The 17,457-nt window shown below is 36.7% G+C and overlaps 1 protein-coding gene across 2 annotated transcripts in view; it reads left to right on the forward strand.

Annotated features, from left to right (window-relative positions):
* C7H2orf76 (chromosome 7 C2orf76 homolog) overlaps nt 1–17,195 on the forward strand; it is an 87,009-nt gene extending 69,814 nt beyond the window's left edge. For both annotated transcript variants that reach the window (XM_065881047.1, XM_065881048.1), the window contains 3 exons: nt 2,132–2,169; nt 9,359–9,440; nt 17,025–17,195. In XM_065881047.1, coding sequence (XP_065737119.1) covers nt 2,132–2,169; nt 9,359–9,440; nt 17,025–17,101 — 197 coding nt within the window. In that variant the 3' untranslated portion in view covers nt 17,102–17,195. The remainder of the gene's footprint in view (nt 1–2,131; nt 2,170–9,358; nt 9,441–17,024) is intronic.
* The last annotated feature ends 262 nt before the right edge of the window (nt 17,196–17,457 follow it).

Genomic DNA, 17,457 nt, shown 5'->3' on the forward strand with positions numbered 1-17,457 from the left:
TCCCTGAGGTCTCTTAGGCTGTCTTCATTTCTTTTCTTTCATTTTTCTTTACTCTGTTCCACAGCAGTGAATTCCACCGTTCTGTCTTCCAGGTCACTTATCTGTTCTTCTGCCTCAGTTATTCTGCTATTGATTCCTTCTAGTGTAGTTTTCATTTCAGTTATTGTATGGTTCATCTCTGTTTGTTTGTTCTTTAATTCTTGTAGATGTTTGTTAAACATTTCTTGCATCTTCTCGATCTTTGCCTCCATTCTTTTTCCAAGGTCCTGGATCATCTTCACTGTCATTATTCTGAATTCTTTTTCTGGAAGGATGCCTATATACACTTCATTTAGTTGTTTTTCTGGGGTTTTATCTTGTTCCTTCATCTGGTACATAGCTGTCTGCCTTTTCATCTTGTCTATCTTTCTGTGAATGTGGTTTTTGTTCCACAGGCTGCAGGATTGTAGTTCTTCTTCTTTCTGCTGTCTGCCCTCTGGTGGATGAGGCTATCTAAGAGGCTTTTGCATGTCTCCTGATGGGAGGGACTGGTGGTGGGTAGAACTGGCTGTTGCTCTGGTGGGCAGAGCTCAGTAAAACTTGAATACACTTGACTGTTGATCAGTGGGGCTGGGTTCCCTCCCTGTTCGTTGTTTGGCCTGAGGCAAGCCAACACTGGAGCCTACCTGGGCTCTTTGGTGGGGCTAATGACAGACTCTGGGAGGGCTCATGCCAAGGAGTACTTCCCAGAACTTCTGCTCTCAGTGTCCTTGTCCCCATGGTGAGCACAGCCCCCCCCCGCTTCCGCCTCTGTAGGGGACTCTCCAACACTAGCAGGCAGGTCTGGTTCAGTCTCCTATGGGGTCACTGCTCTTTCCCCTGGGTCCCAGTGCACACACTACTTTGTGTGTGCCCTCCAAGAGTGGAGTCTCTGTTTCCCCCCAGCCCTGTCGAAGTCCTGCAGTCAATTCCCACTAGGTTCAAAGTCTGATTCTCTAGTAATTCCTCCTCCTGTTGCCAGACCCCCAGGTTGGGAAGCCTGACGTTGGGCTCAGAACCTTCACTCCAGTGAGTGGACTTCTGTGTTATAATTTTTCTCCAGTCTGTGAGTCACCCACCCACCAGTTATGGGATTTGACTTTACTGTGATTGCGCCCCTCCTCCCGTCTCATTGTGGCTTCTCCTTTGTCTTTGGATGTGGGGTATCTTTTTTGGTGAGTTCCAGTGTCTTTCTGTCAATGACTGTCTAGCAGCTAGTTGTGATTCTGGTGTTCTTGCAAGAGGGAGTGAGAGCACGTCCTTCTAGGTCGCCATCTTGGTTCCTCCCTTTTCTGGGGTTTTATCTTGTTCCTTTTTTATCTTGTTTCATTTCATTTCAGTGAATTCCTTGTTGAATCAAACAGCGTGATTGATAGAAATGAATTTTAGTTTAAGGTTAAGAGTTTATTCAGACATAATAACACATGTAATCATAATACATTAATTAAATGATTAGATAAAACTGAGTGGAGAATTGGATACTTTCTGAATTGAGTAAAGCAGATTAGATGGTGTGAGCCTGTGTAGTATTTCCAAACCAGGAAACAGTAGTAGTCTTTGGGTATTAGCAGCCTTGCTCAGATTACCAGTGATCCTTGATGGTGTTTGAATTCTGAGAGTGGTAACAACTTGTTGGTATGATTTGACCTCCTGTCACTGGATCTATTCTGAGAGATTAATAGATTAGTAATAGTAGTAGTACTAGACATTAACAAAGTCTGTCTTAATTTAAGGCAGACTGTTTTTTTTAAACCTTATTTGCTAATCTTAGCATTTAGCAACTCTAACAAACAGGGTAGAATAATGTCATTCACCTGTCTTCTAAGGGAAACTGTGCTGAGTTGACTTCAGGTTATGGTACAAACACTGTTGTGTGTGTCAAAGGCCAGTGCTTTAAAATATCTTTATACAGTGGTCTTTAATTTTAATGATATGCAAATGTAATTTTTACTTTACTGTGTACTAGAGGTTTAAGTGAACCTGATCATAAGGCAAAGACTCAGATTTCTCAATTTCATAGCTGCCACCTTCCCCCCATCTCACTTTAATAGTTTGAAATGAAGTTTTAGAATAGTTTTAGTAAAAAGACAACTTGTTCTTTTTTTTCTTTCAGATAAACTAAAGATTGTTCATCAAGCACATAAATCAAAGGTATGTTTTGTATATACAGTATCTGGCACACACATAGCAAGTAATCAATTTTGGTTGACTTAGTGAATAAATGAATGAACACATGTACTTCTAAAATATTTTCCATTATAATAGCATTTTTAATTTTGTAGCTACCCTTTCTATAGCCTTACTTTTCCATTAAAGGAAAAAAAAAGACCTCTAAGTCATATTCCTGTTAGTAGATCCTTTAAAAGAAAGTGTTAATTTAAAAAAAAGCAACGTTATATATCAAGCAAATGTGTAACATAAAATAAGCATAAAACGTGGTAAAATTAATTCAGGTTACATATAAAGGAAGTCAAGTATTATTTGTTAGTCCAATTTCTTTGATTTTCTTAATTCTGTACCAGAAGAAGAGAGCCAAAAGCAGATGAAAATAACGTGTTTTTTTCTGATTTGACTCTTCCGGTATATAAGAGAAGGCCCCGGACTGTGGCTCTCGGGAACAGACCTATTAGTTCCACAGAAGACATGGCCTTCCCCAAAAGAGGACTGATTAGTTATGTGTTTATAGTATATTTCCGTTTCTGTTTTCTTACCTTTTTAGAGCGATGTTTTTATGTTTGCTTCTCATACAGATAGACCAGAGTGATCTTTTTTCTTGAATCTCAGTGACCTTGTGTAGACTTCTCAGTAAAGTAATAACCTCCTCTGTTATACAGACTACTCAAGGACAAGGGACTGTATCTTGTTCTTCATATCTCCAATACCTAGCACAATGCCTCATTCGTAGGAGTGTTTTCATAACAATTTTTGAAGGAAGTATTTTATGAATTCATTTAATTTCATTCTCTTCTCTAGTCATAGATGCCCTCCATAAACTCAGTCAGCTTTGAAATAAACATATAACAAAAGATCATAAAGAAGTTGGCCTGAGGGTACGTCTGTTGACTATGAATTAGTAACTCAAAAACATTTTTTTTCTGATGGCTTAAAACAACACACATTTATTCTCTTATAGTTCTGGAGGTCAGAAATCTGAAATCAGTTTCCCTGGGCTAAAATCAAGCTGGGTCTTTCCAGTAACTTTATTTTTTTATACCGAGGATTATATATACAAATTTGACAGTATCCATTGTCAAACATTTTAAAATTTAGTGCTTGTGTGTGTCTGGGACTGTGGTGTGGGATCTGTACTTTGTATCGATACTAGAATTGTATCTGTCCACAGACTCCATCCACTTTCTCTTCTCCAAGCCAGGACCGTTTACAACCTTGTCCCTAAAACGTGGAGAGTAGGAAGCTTGGTCTGATCGTAGAAGGGAAATATATAAAATGAAGTCAAAATGAAACAGTATGCTCTTTGAAAAGGTTGTCATTCTCCATTTAGTGTTGCATTTTTACATCATGGAGCTCATGTTTCCTAAAAGGAATAATAAGTAAATTATTCCTTTATCCTTAATGAAGACCTAGTTCATAATATTCAAATAATCAGTATTATTACATTTTAAAAAAATCAGGAAATTTTCCTGCTATAGTTGGAAATATCTTAGAATTGTTTCTTATATTTAAACCATATGTTCCATCTTGGCATGTTAGAGTTGAAAAATTTGGACCTATTTTTTAGTTGAACAATGTATTTACTTAAAGAAAGAGTCCCAGAACAAATTAAGTCACTTAGAATGTTTCTGGAATCTGGCTTTATAAACTTTCATCTAAACCATAATCATTCTAGTTAAGTACAGACTATATACCCCAGAGATGGTTCTTCAAATTTCCACTTTAACTTTTGTAAGGAAGAAGTCAATATATTTTCACAGATATGGTTTTAAGACTTAAAAATTTTACCCACACGTCCTCATTTGTGCCTTTTCCAACTACCAGACATTTTTCTCATTTTTCCATGTGCATTCTACTCCTCATTTGCAGGGCCTATAAGCATCACTGGCTCAGACTGTCAGTTTTCCAACCCACCTGTAATTTTAAGCTCCTTCCTTAGCCAAAGGGAGAGACTTCCAATAACTCCTGTACCTCAATGAACTTGTTCACGAAAGGCATTTTCCCCATTTCCCAAATTTTCTAGGTCCAAAGACTTTCTTAATTACAATTACCAGGTATACACAGAAATTTCTTGCCATCACAATAAAAAGGTGACTGGATACCTTCCCACCAGAGCCTCCTGTTTGGATGATGAGCTCAGTGTTTATTGAATGAATCAATAGTTACAAATAATTACCATAATATGATTTATTTATTTATTTATTTATTTTGTGGTACGCCGGCCTCTCACTGTTGTGGCCTCTCCCGTTGCGGAGCACAGGCCCCGGACGCACAGGCCCAGCGGCCATGGCTCACGGGCCCAGCCACTCCGCGGCATGTGGGATCCTCCCGGACCGGGGCACGAACCCGCGTCCCCTGCATCGGCAGGCAGACTCTCAACCACTGCGCCACCAGGGAAGCCCATGATTTATTTTTTATCAAGAAAATGTATTTGTGTGTCTGTATTTTGATTATAATCAGTAGGCTACTTGTAAAGTCATAATTCCTATCAAAAAGATTTGAAAGAAAAACCATAATTTCTATCTTACATTTTATGAGTTTGGAAACCAGATAGCTATCCTTGTTAAAAGTTTATGAAAGGAAGAAGTCACACTCTGGAATAAACTCAGTAAGAAATATGCAAGATATTTAAGAAGAAGACTTTAAAATGCCAGTGAGGGTATTCAGTTGTCCGGACTCATTGAGCTGAACTTCTCTTAAGATATATGCATTTTCTTTATGTGAAATTTTACCTCAATTTAACAAAAAAGTAAAGCATGTAAAGAGGGGTACAAGATGAGACTTAAGTGGAAATATTAGGATATTTGGATGGGAAGATGCAACAGCAAGAAGATGTCAGTTCTCTCATAGTTAATTTACAAACTTAATGCCACCCAAATAAAATTCTACAGTTGTATGTATATATGTATTTTTGTATATATATATATATATATATGTGTGTGTAGATGTGTGTGTGTGTGTGTGTATATATATATATATGTATATGAGCTAAAGAAACTGATTATAAAACTAACATGCAAAATATAAATAATGAAGAATAGTCAGAAAAAAGAAATGAAAGTGACTAACCCTGGCACATATTAAGACATTTTATAAAACTATACTAGTTAAAACAGTGTGGTACTGTCACATGAACTGTTAGTTCAATGGCACAGAATTAGAAGCCCAAAAATGGACCTAATTATATATAGGAATTTAATATATATTAAATATTGCATTTCAAATTTATGGAGAAAATATGGAGGATCCAGTAAATGTTATTGGAAGAACTAGGTAGACATCTAGAAAACAGTTAAATTGAATCCATATCCTTTTCTTTATGCCAAAATACTCATTGGGTTAATGACATAAATCTAAGATGAAACCCACAGGTGAGGGTAGAAATGAAATAGATTAACATGAGTGAATAATTTGTTCAGGCCACGTGAAGGGTACAGGAGGGTTCATTGTACTATTCTGTATACATTGTATGTTTGAAATTCTCTATGACTAAAAGTTTAAAAGATGAAATTAATGAAAATATTTGAAGTAAACATGGAATTTTAAAAGTAATCTTAGACTGAAGGTCCAAATATGATAGGAAAATAAAAGATTGATACATTTTACTTTATTCATTAATTTATTCAACAGACATTCAGCACCTTCTTTTTAAAAAAAGTCACTATAAGAAAAATGAAGGAACAACTGAAAAATGGAGAGAAAGTTTTCTAACTTATATTACAGAAAAGGCCTAATTTTACAATTCCATTTAAAAAATTATCCTACAAGTTTCTTAAAAAATAGAAAATATTCAAATCTTTACTTAAAATAAATACAAATTAAGACTATACTTAATTTATATCTGCTGGATTGGCAGAGATCAAAAGATTTTGATAATACACTGTGTTGGTGAGGGTGTGGGAAACAGGGACTCTCAGTGATGGGTAGCATTGGTATAAATGGGTACTGCTTCTTCGGAGAGTAATTTGGCGGTATCTGTCAAAATAAAAATTGCCCTTACTCTCTGACTCAACAGTTCTACTTCTAGGAATTTATCTTACAGATAAAACTTATGCAAAATAATATATGTACAAGGATATTTGTTGCAGGATTGTGTATGGTAGGAAGAGATAGGAAACAACCTGAATGTCCATCAATAGGGACAGAGAGGGAGAGTTAATACTTTCATTGGAATATGCTGCAACCTTGATAAATTATGAGGCAGCTCTTACACTGATTTTGAATGACTTTAAGATATTTTAAGAGAAACAAGTAAGGTATTAGAACACAGCATATAATATGCCATTATTTGTGTGAAAAAGTTTACATGCACATCTCCACCTGCAGGTACACATACAGGGACAGTCTCTGGAAGAATACATAAGAATTAGTACAAACTCTCTGGAGAAGAACTAGTTGGATGGGGTTGGGAGGAGACTACTTCTCACTCTGTCCCTATGTATTTGGAGAATTTTGTATTGTGAGTACGTATTACCTATTCTAAAATGATTTTTTTAGACTCCGCGCTCCCAATGCAGGAGGCCTGGGTTCGATCCCTGGTCAGGGAACTAGATCCACATGCTGCAAAACTAAAGACCCCGCAGCCTGCAACAAAGATCCCGCGTGCAGCATGGAGCGTCCTGTGTGCTGCAACTAAGACCTGGTGCATATTTATTAAATAAATATTAATTATTTATTTAATAAATAATTATTTAATAAATAAATAAATATTTATTTATTTAATAAATAAATATTAAATCAATTAATTAATGATTTCTTTAGTGAAGTTCTTTTTCTCCCTTTTAATCTGTGTGTTTTGGAGTTTAAGCCCCTGTGCTCTCTAGTGAGTGAAGCTTTGGAGCATGGCTTCTGGGTCAGCTCTTTTGGCTGCTGAGAGGCCTTATTGTTGAGCTTCCCTCTCAGCCATATTCTAGAAAGAGAATCCGTCACTAAACAGCTGCGTTCTGGTTGACAGGTGGTACTGTGTGCCCAACTAGTGCTCACTACTAGGTGCTGTTTAGGGGCAGATAGCAGTCCTCCTGTATTTATGACGTTTAACTGAATTTGTGAATTGCATTGGAGAGCAATCTCATCTACCCCCCACCCCAAATCACACGAGAAATGTTAGTTAACATGATATGGGACCAAGTGTTTGTTAGCAAGGTGTTTAGATATGTGGACTTTCAGCAGAGGCAAATTTGCTTCTCTCAGAAGTCAGACTGTTTTTGTTTTTGCAGAAGCAGAAATATAGATCAATGGAACAGGATAGAAAGCCCAGAGATAAACCCACGCACCTATGGTCAACTAATCTATGACAAAAGAGGCAAGGATATACAATGGAGGAAAGACAGCCGCCTCTTCAATAAGTGGTGCTGGGGAAACTGGACAATTACATGTAAGAGAATGAAATTAGAACACTCCCTAACACCATACACAAAAATATACTCAAAATGGATTAGAGACCTAAATGTAAGACTGGACACTATAAAACTCTTAGAGGAACACATGGGAAGAACACTCTTTGACAGAAATCACAGCAAGATCTTTTTTCGTCCACCTCCTAGAGTAATGGAAATAAAAACAAAAATAAACAAATGGGACCAAATGAAACTTCAAAGCTTTTGCAATGCAAACTACAAACAAGACGAAAAGACAACCCTCAGAATGGAAGAAAATATTTGCAAACGAATCAACAAAGGATTAATCTCCAAAATATATAAACAGCCCATGCAGCTCAATATTTAAAAAACAAACAACCGAATCAAATAATGGGCAGAAGACCTAAGTAGACATTTCTCTGAAGAAGACATACAGATGGGCAAGAGGCACATGAAAAGCTGCTCAGCATCACTAATTATTAGAGAAATGCAAGTCAAAACTACAATGAGGTATCACCTCACACCAGTCAGAATGGCCATCATCAAAAAATCTACAAACAACAAATGCTGGAGAGGGTGTGGAGAAAAGGGAACCCTCTTGCACTGTTGGTAGGAATGTAAATTGATACAGCTGCTATGGAGAACAGTATGGACGTTCCTTAAAAAACGAAAAATAGAATTACCATATAACCCAGCAATCCCACTACTGAGCATATACCCTGAGAAAATCATAATTCAAAAAGACACATGCACCCCAGTATTCATTGCATCACTATTTGCAATAGCCAGGTCATGGAAACAACCTAAATGCCTATCAACAGACAAATGGATAAAGAAGATGTGGTACATATATACAATGGAATATTACTCAGCCATAAAAAGGAATGAAATTGAGTCATTTGTAGAGACGTGGATGAATCTAGAGACTGTCATACAGAGCGAAGTAAGTCAGAAAGAGAAAAACAAATATTGCGTATTAACGAATATATGTGGAACCTAGAAAAATGGTACAGATGAACCAGTTTGCAGGGCAGAAGTTGAGACACAGATGTAGAGAACAAATGTATGGACACCAAGCAGGGAAAGCTGTGGGGGACGGTGGTGGTGTGATGAATTGGGAGATTGGGATTGACATGTATACACTGATGTGTATAAAATGGATGACTAGTAAGAGCCTGCTGTATAAAAAACTAAATAAAATTAAAAAAAAAAAAAAAGACTGGCCAAAGCTGGAACCTCAGCCCCCTGGCTGACTAGCCACATCCTCTGGGCCTATATCTTAACCTCTCTGATTCCTCCTGGATTATTGTGAGGATGTGATGATGATGATGATAACAGAACAGTGACAGCTAACAGTACTCCCTGTGTGGCTGACACTGTCCTGAGGGTTTTATATGCTTCATCTCTTTTCATCCTCTCCACAGGGTAGTAAGAAGATGCATCCCTCCCCCTCCTTTTTTTGTTTTTTAACAGATGAGCACATAAGAGCACCTCTAAGAGAGGTTTGTTTGTTGAGACCTCTAAGAGGTGGTTGTTGAGACCACGCAGCTGGATATTGGTGGAACCTGAATTTTAACCCATCTCCAGCTCCAAAGCTCTGTGTTCTAGCACTGTCTCCCCAGTGCTTTATGGAGTGTGTGCATTTAGCAGGTACTCACTGTGTATCTGTTCACTTCTCTCCCTACAATGATGGGAGCAGAATGTAAATTATTGCTGTGACCCAAAGTAACAATTCGGTTGTCTTTGAGGAATCTTACCAAGTATGAAACACATATAAGTACTGGTAAAATGCAGATTTTCTTTCTGTCTAGACAAATGAACTTGTGTTGAGTTTGGAAGATGATGACAGACTCCTGTTAAAAGAAGACAGCACCCTGAAAGCAGCTGGAATCGGTGAGAAGGAGTGTGTGTGCCATGTAGAGTTGGAGGGGGCCCTGGCTTTCCTGGCCTGGATGGTGATACCTGGCTGATTATATTTGGATAACTTAATGCAATGTAAATGGTACCCTTGGTGCTCTTTACACTACCGTATAATTATTCAGAGGAAAAGGACAAGAATGATGTAGATTCAGATCATTTGACTCAGGGAAGTAGATATCTGTTCTCCAAACATTCAGAATGCAAATAGTTCTTTCCAGAAGGTATGCTCAGAATTCTGCAGAGGGTTACTCACTTAATAACCTACTTACTCATATCAGCATCATTTGAGCAGATAGTTTAAGAGAATAGGGCCTGGTAGAACTCATGTGGAATAATGAAGTGAGATGTTGTTTGTGTAACATGCTGTGTAGTTCCTGTTAGTCATCCAGATCACTCTGGGCCGACCAAGTCATGGAATTTCAAATAGGAGCCTAGTGTGTACAGTTGAAAAATTGCCTGATTTAGCCTTTCAACTTGGAATATGCATGTAGTTTTAGTTTAAAGAAGTGCTGTGTGACATGTTTTATGACCATTAGATGTCACTATAATTCTACTTATGTCTACACTTACAAATGATGTGGCAGTTGGATGAAGTTTGTGAGAGAGATGTGAGCAGTTGAAGGCATTATGCCTCTGACATGCCTTTGTGGTCAGTGACTCTAATGAAACAGCACAAATCATACTCACTTTCTAATTTTTTTATATGCACTGGTTAAGGAGCACTCTAAAGTTCATGAAGTCCATGTTAGGAAGCCTTACATTTTTTGGACAGGTGTTTTATTGAGTTATTTTAGTCACATCTGTCAGGAATTCATTTTTAACTGACACATATGGCTAAAGTGGGTTCCTGACATATCTTGCAATTTAAATATGATTTAAAATGCCATGTTGTATAACGTCAGACTTGTTTACTGTGTTTAAGTCTACCCTATTGGCTAGATTCAGTGTCTTTCCTTATTGTGAATACATAAGATTGATTGCTGTTATTTGGAAAAACAATTTTCTGTTTGGCATTTATTTCTTCAATTGCTATTATATTATTATAGCAGGTGGCACTTAACAACTGCTTGTTGTTAAGCAGAAAACTGTAATTAGTATAATAGACTGGTATTGATATAGGAATTGACAGATAGCTCCATGGAAAAGACTGGAAAATCCAAAAACCAACTAAAAGAAGTTTCACAGTATAACAAAATTTTGACATCTCAGATAAGTGGGGGAAAGAATGAATTAGCCAGAAAACGTTGGGCCCATTGCTAAAACATTTGTGAAAATCAAATTTAAATTCTTAGTCTTCATTCCAAAATAAATTCTCTATAGGTTAAATGTGATAATGTAAAAAAATTTTCTTAAATGTAGGTCAGTAGTTTCATAATCTTGGGGAGAAGGGCATGCCCTTAGAAAGGGCATGCCTTTGAAGCCAGAAGCCATAAAGCCGGGAGAAATGATAGATTTGACCACATAGAGTTAAACGAGAAGCAATAAACTGTGAAAAAATATTTGCAGCATATATGACAAAGAAAAAGTTATTAGCCTGATTTTATAAAGAGGTCTTATAATTAGTATAAAAAGGAGAAATAAATTCTACTGATAGAAGAAATAGCTAACATAAAAAATAGTACAGCCTTATTAGAAATGAGAGAAATGCACATGAAAATAGATACTATTTTTTTTTTTTAATAGATACTATTTTATGTAGTTTTCTACTCTAGTGGTTAAGAGTTAGAGGCTGGAGTCAGAGTGCTTGGGTTCACAGCTTGACTCTGCCACTTACTGTCTGGGTGACCTTCAACAAGCAGTGATTATAAGACTAGCAGATGTGAAGAACAGTGGTAGTATCTGAGGGAGTGTTAGGAAATGCATGTTCTCTCGTACTGTTGTTTGGAAGCTGTATTACCTCTAACTTTCTGTAGGTCAGTTTGACCAATAAGACTTTCTCAAACTTAATTTTCTGTCATATCTATTACCAAGCCAACAGAAGTGCTTCCTCAACTCTGTGACTCCCCCCAGGTTGTGATATGCCTTCTGAGGTGTTATCTCTCACCTTCTCTGTTTGAGATTCATTGATGTAGAACTTTGTTTATTGAATGGAAATAGACTATATTGTGTGATACCATTATTATTTTAAAATGTATGTGTTTACATGTATGTATATGGAGAAAAGATCATATGCTAAAATTATAGAAATGGTTTCTCTGGGTGGTGGCATTGCCAGTAATTAATCTTTTTCCCTTTATTCTCCACATTATCTAATTGTTCTTGCATTGATAATTTAAACTTTTTTCTACTATTTACATGTATTACTTGTAAAGTGAGGACCCGATTTTAAGGAATAAACTCCTAAATTTGGAGAAAGTTGGTTTGAATGCAGGCTCCACATTTTGCTTGCTTTGTGACCTGGAAGCCATTTAGCCTCTCTGAACTTCTCCTTTGATTTCTGTAAAACAAAACGGAAATAATTAAACCTATTTCAGAGGGTTGTCATGGGTTGAGTAAAAGAATGTATATGAAAGCATCTAGAGCAATGTAAAGGCCCTCAAAAATACTTAGGCCCTCAAAAATACTTAAAGCATCTAGAGCATGTAAAGGCCCTCAAAAATACTTAGTTTATTTGGAAGCCATCTTGGAGAAAGCAATTGGCAAATGTTTTGAATTTGTTAAAACATCAAGTTGTTGGTTTAATTGTTACTAATTTCAGACTTAAGTAACGAACCACCTGTAAAGGTGTAAATCAAATCCCTCTTTTTGTCATTCTTGTTTTAAGGCCATAGATCTTAGATCAGCATCAGATCCTTTTTGTGGGTTCTCCACTGGTTTCAGGGTGGTACTTCAAACTGCTCTCCTGCCATGGCAAGCCTGCAGCCCTGCCTGAGGGTGACTTTGGCCCCTGTGGGGAGTGATCCCCTCTCCTGCATGTTCCCCTTTGTTGCCTAGAGCAGTGCAAAAAATTCTAAGTACAAGTAGATGGTAAAAGTGATACTTGAAGTGTGTGATTTTTCTAGGGAATTTTCCCTCCCCCGGTGCCATGCCTGGTTAGGGTTTTAAGAGGTTTAAGAGAAAAATTCTTAAGTCATCACTCTCTCCCTTTTTACCACTTGATCTTTCTGTAGAGCTGTCACTCTGCTATCATAGCCAATTGCCATGGGAATAATGCCAATGTAACAAATGTATCATTAGGACTTTTCTGTAAAAACCATGAAAGGAAAAGAAAGACTGTGAGGGGGGAAATTAGGGGAACAAACTGGTTTGAAGATTTCTTTTCTCACCGAGAAATTCTCTGGCCTTTTATCTACACTGCAGATCCCAATTGTATATTCTGCCTACGCTTGACGTCAGGGGAGGTTTTTGCTTGTGGATTTAGTTCTAAAATACATAAATAAAAAGATTTGCTTTGTGGAAGGAAGAAGAAGGAAGGCCTTACCTAGAATAGTTATTTATAATTTAAAGATTTTCATCTTGTTATTAACAATTGTGGTTTTATGGACTAATTCCCCTAAGTAATAAATTTGCATGTTAAATATTTTTGGGGTTATATTTTATCTCTTTCATTTCGCTACATTCTACTGCTGCTATCTTTTGACTCTTCTCTGGTTTAGGAAGGAAACTTGGGTAGGGTAACTCTTCTAAAGTCAGTTATGTTTCATTGGAAATATTTTAAAACAAGATACAGGCGGCCAAACCATAAGTGCTCATCTGTGGGAAGAGTTCGCATCAAGCCAGATCTTGTAATAATTCCCAAACTCCCTTGTGGTTTGTTTTCATCTTATGTGTCACTCCTGTTGTCTGCCCACAACCAGAACCCAGTCTTTGTGCCTAGCACCTCTGGGTGATCTTGGATAAGCAGCTCATATTATAGGATTCCTTGGCTCCCACTTCTTTATCAGGATCATATTTGATTTGTGTTTCCTGAAGGTTTGGGTCCCTTTCCCATTCTCTTTTCGGTAATAATATCTTGGGGCATACGTGCTTTTCTCCTTTGACAGTGCCTTAAACTGGCTGTTCACGTTAACATCATAACAGTGGTGGTCTTGTACTCGATTAAGTAGGTGGTGGGACCAGGGAATTTGAGATCCCAGAGCAAGAGGGTCAGAAGGAACCTCCCAGACATGTTTCGTCCCTTTTTGCCCTCCCCTCGTTGTTGTGGAAATCACAGTGTCCAGTCTATCAAAGGTCAGATTCATTTTACTATTTGTTTTCTTCAAACTAGTTTGAAATCTGCTCTGCCAGCTTGAAAACAGATGCTCAAGCAGCTACGAAATAAAAGACACAGTAGTTTGGAACTATCTGTTGGATTGTTGGCCTCCTTTGGTGAAAAGCTAAAAATATAACTCAGCAGAGAGCATGGTTTTGAATGATTTGTAGATTAGGATTTTGTGAAACTTGCAAGGATGGGGTATAGTCCTGGACCAGGGGAGAGGGTAAAACTTTGTCCTTTTGGTCTCAAATTGCTGCAGAAATCACACCTGGCCCTTCGTGGTTTTTTTGTTTCTGTTTTTGTTTTTGCCAATAATCTGCAGTTATTTTCACATTACAGCCCGCCGGATGATAGTCTGCCCCGATCATTAATTATCTGTACTGCAGTCAGGATGCACGTCTCAGTCTCTTTCCTCAGATGACAGTTGCTGTGCTGTGCACAGCTTTGGTACTGACTAGTACAAGCCTAGGGATTTAGAAACTATACACTAAATCCTTGTTGGTAGGCGAGTTTATTGAAATAAGTTAGTTGAGGAGTTTAAGTACATTGCACTTAATTTTTCTTGAGATTTTACATTTCATATTGTTTTTCTTATATTTAAAAATTTTGAAGTCATTATTTTACTGTTCAAGGTGTATATATGTGTATTTTATAATGGAAACTTTATAAAATTCTTAATTTCATATCCAACATGTGATATCCTAGCTTGCATTCATTTTATTAAACTTGAAAGTCAGTATTAAAATGAACCACAAATGTATTTGGAGAGTTCTTACTTGATTTCATTTGATAGTAAGACAAAGGGATGAGCTGGAGTGTATTTATTGGATTTGAGAATGCACATTCATTTCAGATTCACACGCCAGAGCACTGTGCACCTGAGTGCCCTGCCGCCTGCAGCACATTTAATTTAAAATCAGGTGCCCTAGGGGACTGGCATGTGGTAGACTTCCCGAGGGTTCTTCTGGAGCCATTTTAAATAGAATTTGGGAAGCAGGAATTTAAGGGATAATGGTGGAAAGGGTGGTATGTAGAGGTCTTGAAAATCGTTCGTTATTTGTTTTCATTTTAATTGGCAAGTAAATTTGCAGTCTAAATACGTGAAATCATTCAGACATTTTCAACAGAGTTCTATAGATTTAAAAAAAAACATCATATTCTATTTCTGTTTGAGGACCACATTACTAAAGTTTAAAATCCATTTTATGTCTTTCTTTTGAATGTTCAGAGCAACTAACTCTTAATTTGTGTGTTATTCTCCAATTTGTTAAGGGTGAAAAATTTTATCAGCCTGGACCGTTTGAGTTTTTAACCCATTTGTCAATCTAGTTTTCCTGAAAAAATTCATTCATCTGAAAATAAAATCTTTACCTAGATGATCTCATTTTGAGTCTGTATTATATGTATTATGTAGATAATGGATTGATCTGTAAGTTAATTAGAACGAAGAGAACCTATGTGTCAAAACAAAAATGCTTTGTCAGTTCTTTCTTTTTATCCGCTTAATTCTAAACCTGTTATTGGTGTCCTGAAGAGCCATAACGATATATTAGTTTCTCAGAAGGGGTACAGAGATAAATGTCAACTGCAGTAAGTAAAATTGTAATTACAGTTAGTGTGTATTGAGCAAAGTGCTGTGTGGGCAAAGCACGATGTAAAGTTCTGTATGTAAATAGCACATCATGGATGAAACCTTGCATTGTGATTATTAAGAACAGGGGGCTTTTGCTCATTCTCCATTAGGAGGAGATTAGAATCACTTGCAAATTATGTAGTGTACCTTTGGGCTTGCTTCTCTTCAAAAAAGGAAACCCCAGGAGCTTTTTGTATGAAGGATAGATCTCAAAATATCTTCTCTTTGAATGTTGAATTTTTTGAAGCCCCTTGATTCCAAGTGTAGAGCTCTTAGCCGTTCTTTTAAATGCTATTTTCTTGTAAAATTTCACTGTACATTAACTTACTGTTTGCCCAGGGCGCATTTGTTTACAGCCCTTCTCATTGATTCCCAGCTTCTTTCTTCTGTGTCTCCCCGTCCCCTACACCCTCCACACACATCCAGGCTTATTGTGACAAGATCTTGTAATCTGATTTTTATCAAGATTAATCTTCATCTAATCTTGAAGATACAGTAGGACTGGAATGAGGATCTGAGACTATGGGTGATTTTATTTTCCTCTTTCAGTATTTCTATATTTTCTGTAAAGAGCACGGTAATTTAGGTTTGAGAAACCTTAAATTTGGTATTCTTAAAAGCAGCAAAAAGCATTTTTAATGAAATGTCATGCTAAGTTCTTTAATTTCGTTCTTCTGTGATAAATTCTAATGAGATGAGAGCTGTAAACTAGGAGACCAGTTGTAATCCTTGGCATCCTTCCTTATTATCCTATTTATTTGGCTTGAAGAGTTTCACTTGTCAGTTTTAGGAGGATATGTTAATTGTGTGATCAGTATTCCTTACAAATAATCTTGTCTGTTTTCTTGTCAAGATTCTGAAGGCCCTTTTGCTCTTTCTGTAAAAGCTAAGCAGAGTGTATTAACTTCTGGTTTAATTTAAAAAACAAATGTGGAACTTGTTGGCGTGACGCCTTAAAGAATCGCATGTTTAATAATTGGAAGGCTTTCCATCAGGTTTGTCTCCAGTCTGAATTAATAATGTTGCTGACTTATTGTTTCAGAAGACAGAGTCCTTGACCTGTTAAGTTGAAAGAATTGTGACTGCTCTGAACCTTTGTGGGTCCTTTAGCTGTGCCATATCCCCTGTGAATAATTAGAGGTATTTGAAGGTATTGCGGTAGAAGCCAATTTGTGTCTTTCACTTTGCATATTGTTGAAGCCTCATGAATTAGTCATAAGCAGGCAAAAAATTAACTTCTTCAGACACATATTTTGATGGGTCATGAGGGAGAATGTAAAGTGATCTGTAAAATATTCTACTGATCCTCTAAGTATTAAATTATTATACCTACAGGCCAGTTTCAGAGAGGGGGAAAAAAAAGTGTTTTCCTCCTTCTTCAGTAACTGAGTAGCAAATTTGAAAAAAATAAAGGCTTATTATTTCTAGGACTGTTAAGAGGACTATAAATGAGCAATTTTATGATTTCCTGAAAACCAGATTCATGTGTTAATTCTTGTTTTTAATGTTTTTGGTTATTTTTCTTTTAAATCAGTTGAATTCTAGAGTCTTATAACTACAACTTATACTTCTTGTTGATTTTGTGAAATGTGAAATCAAACAAGTAACTCATCTTTCTAACTTTAGGCAACTAAAGCACTGAATCAAAGAAATGGATTTCCATACTTGTTTAAAATCTAGTTTTACATTCCATTTTTTTTCCATTTTCTATTTTTCTTTTTTTTTTCAGCCAATGAAACTGAAATTGCATTCTTCTGTGAAGACGACTATAAGAACTACAAAGCTAATCCCCTTTCATCCTGGTGAAAACTTCACAGGGCTTCCTTTTTGCATACTTGTATTAAGCTCTTTATTCCACTAGTGAGTTTTTTAAATTGACAAATAAACTTAAAAAAATTAATCCCAAGCTCTGCCATTTGAGGTAAAATCTGTGGTGTGTTCTCTCTTCTGCAGGTCTCATTTTTTTCTTTCTTGTTGTAAAATAATATATATATTTATGGGGAAAATGTGATTTTTTTAAGTGAAAGAAATAGTGATTCAAAAATCACCATGGAGTGTTGGTTCTTTAGTTATAATTTGTTTATGAAATTAGAGGTCATTTTGGTGACTTGCATGTTGGATTCTTTAAAAAGATTATAAGACTTAAAGGTCATTCTGTTTAT

This window comes from Phocoena phocoena, chromosome 7 (genome assembly GCF_963924675.1).
Source record: "Phocoena phocoena chromosome 7, mPhoPho1.1, whole genome shotgun sequence".
Lineage (NCBI taxonomy): Eukaryota > Metazoa > Chordata > Mammalia > Artiodactyla > Phocoenidae > Phocoena > Phocoena phocoena.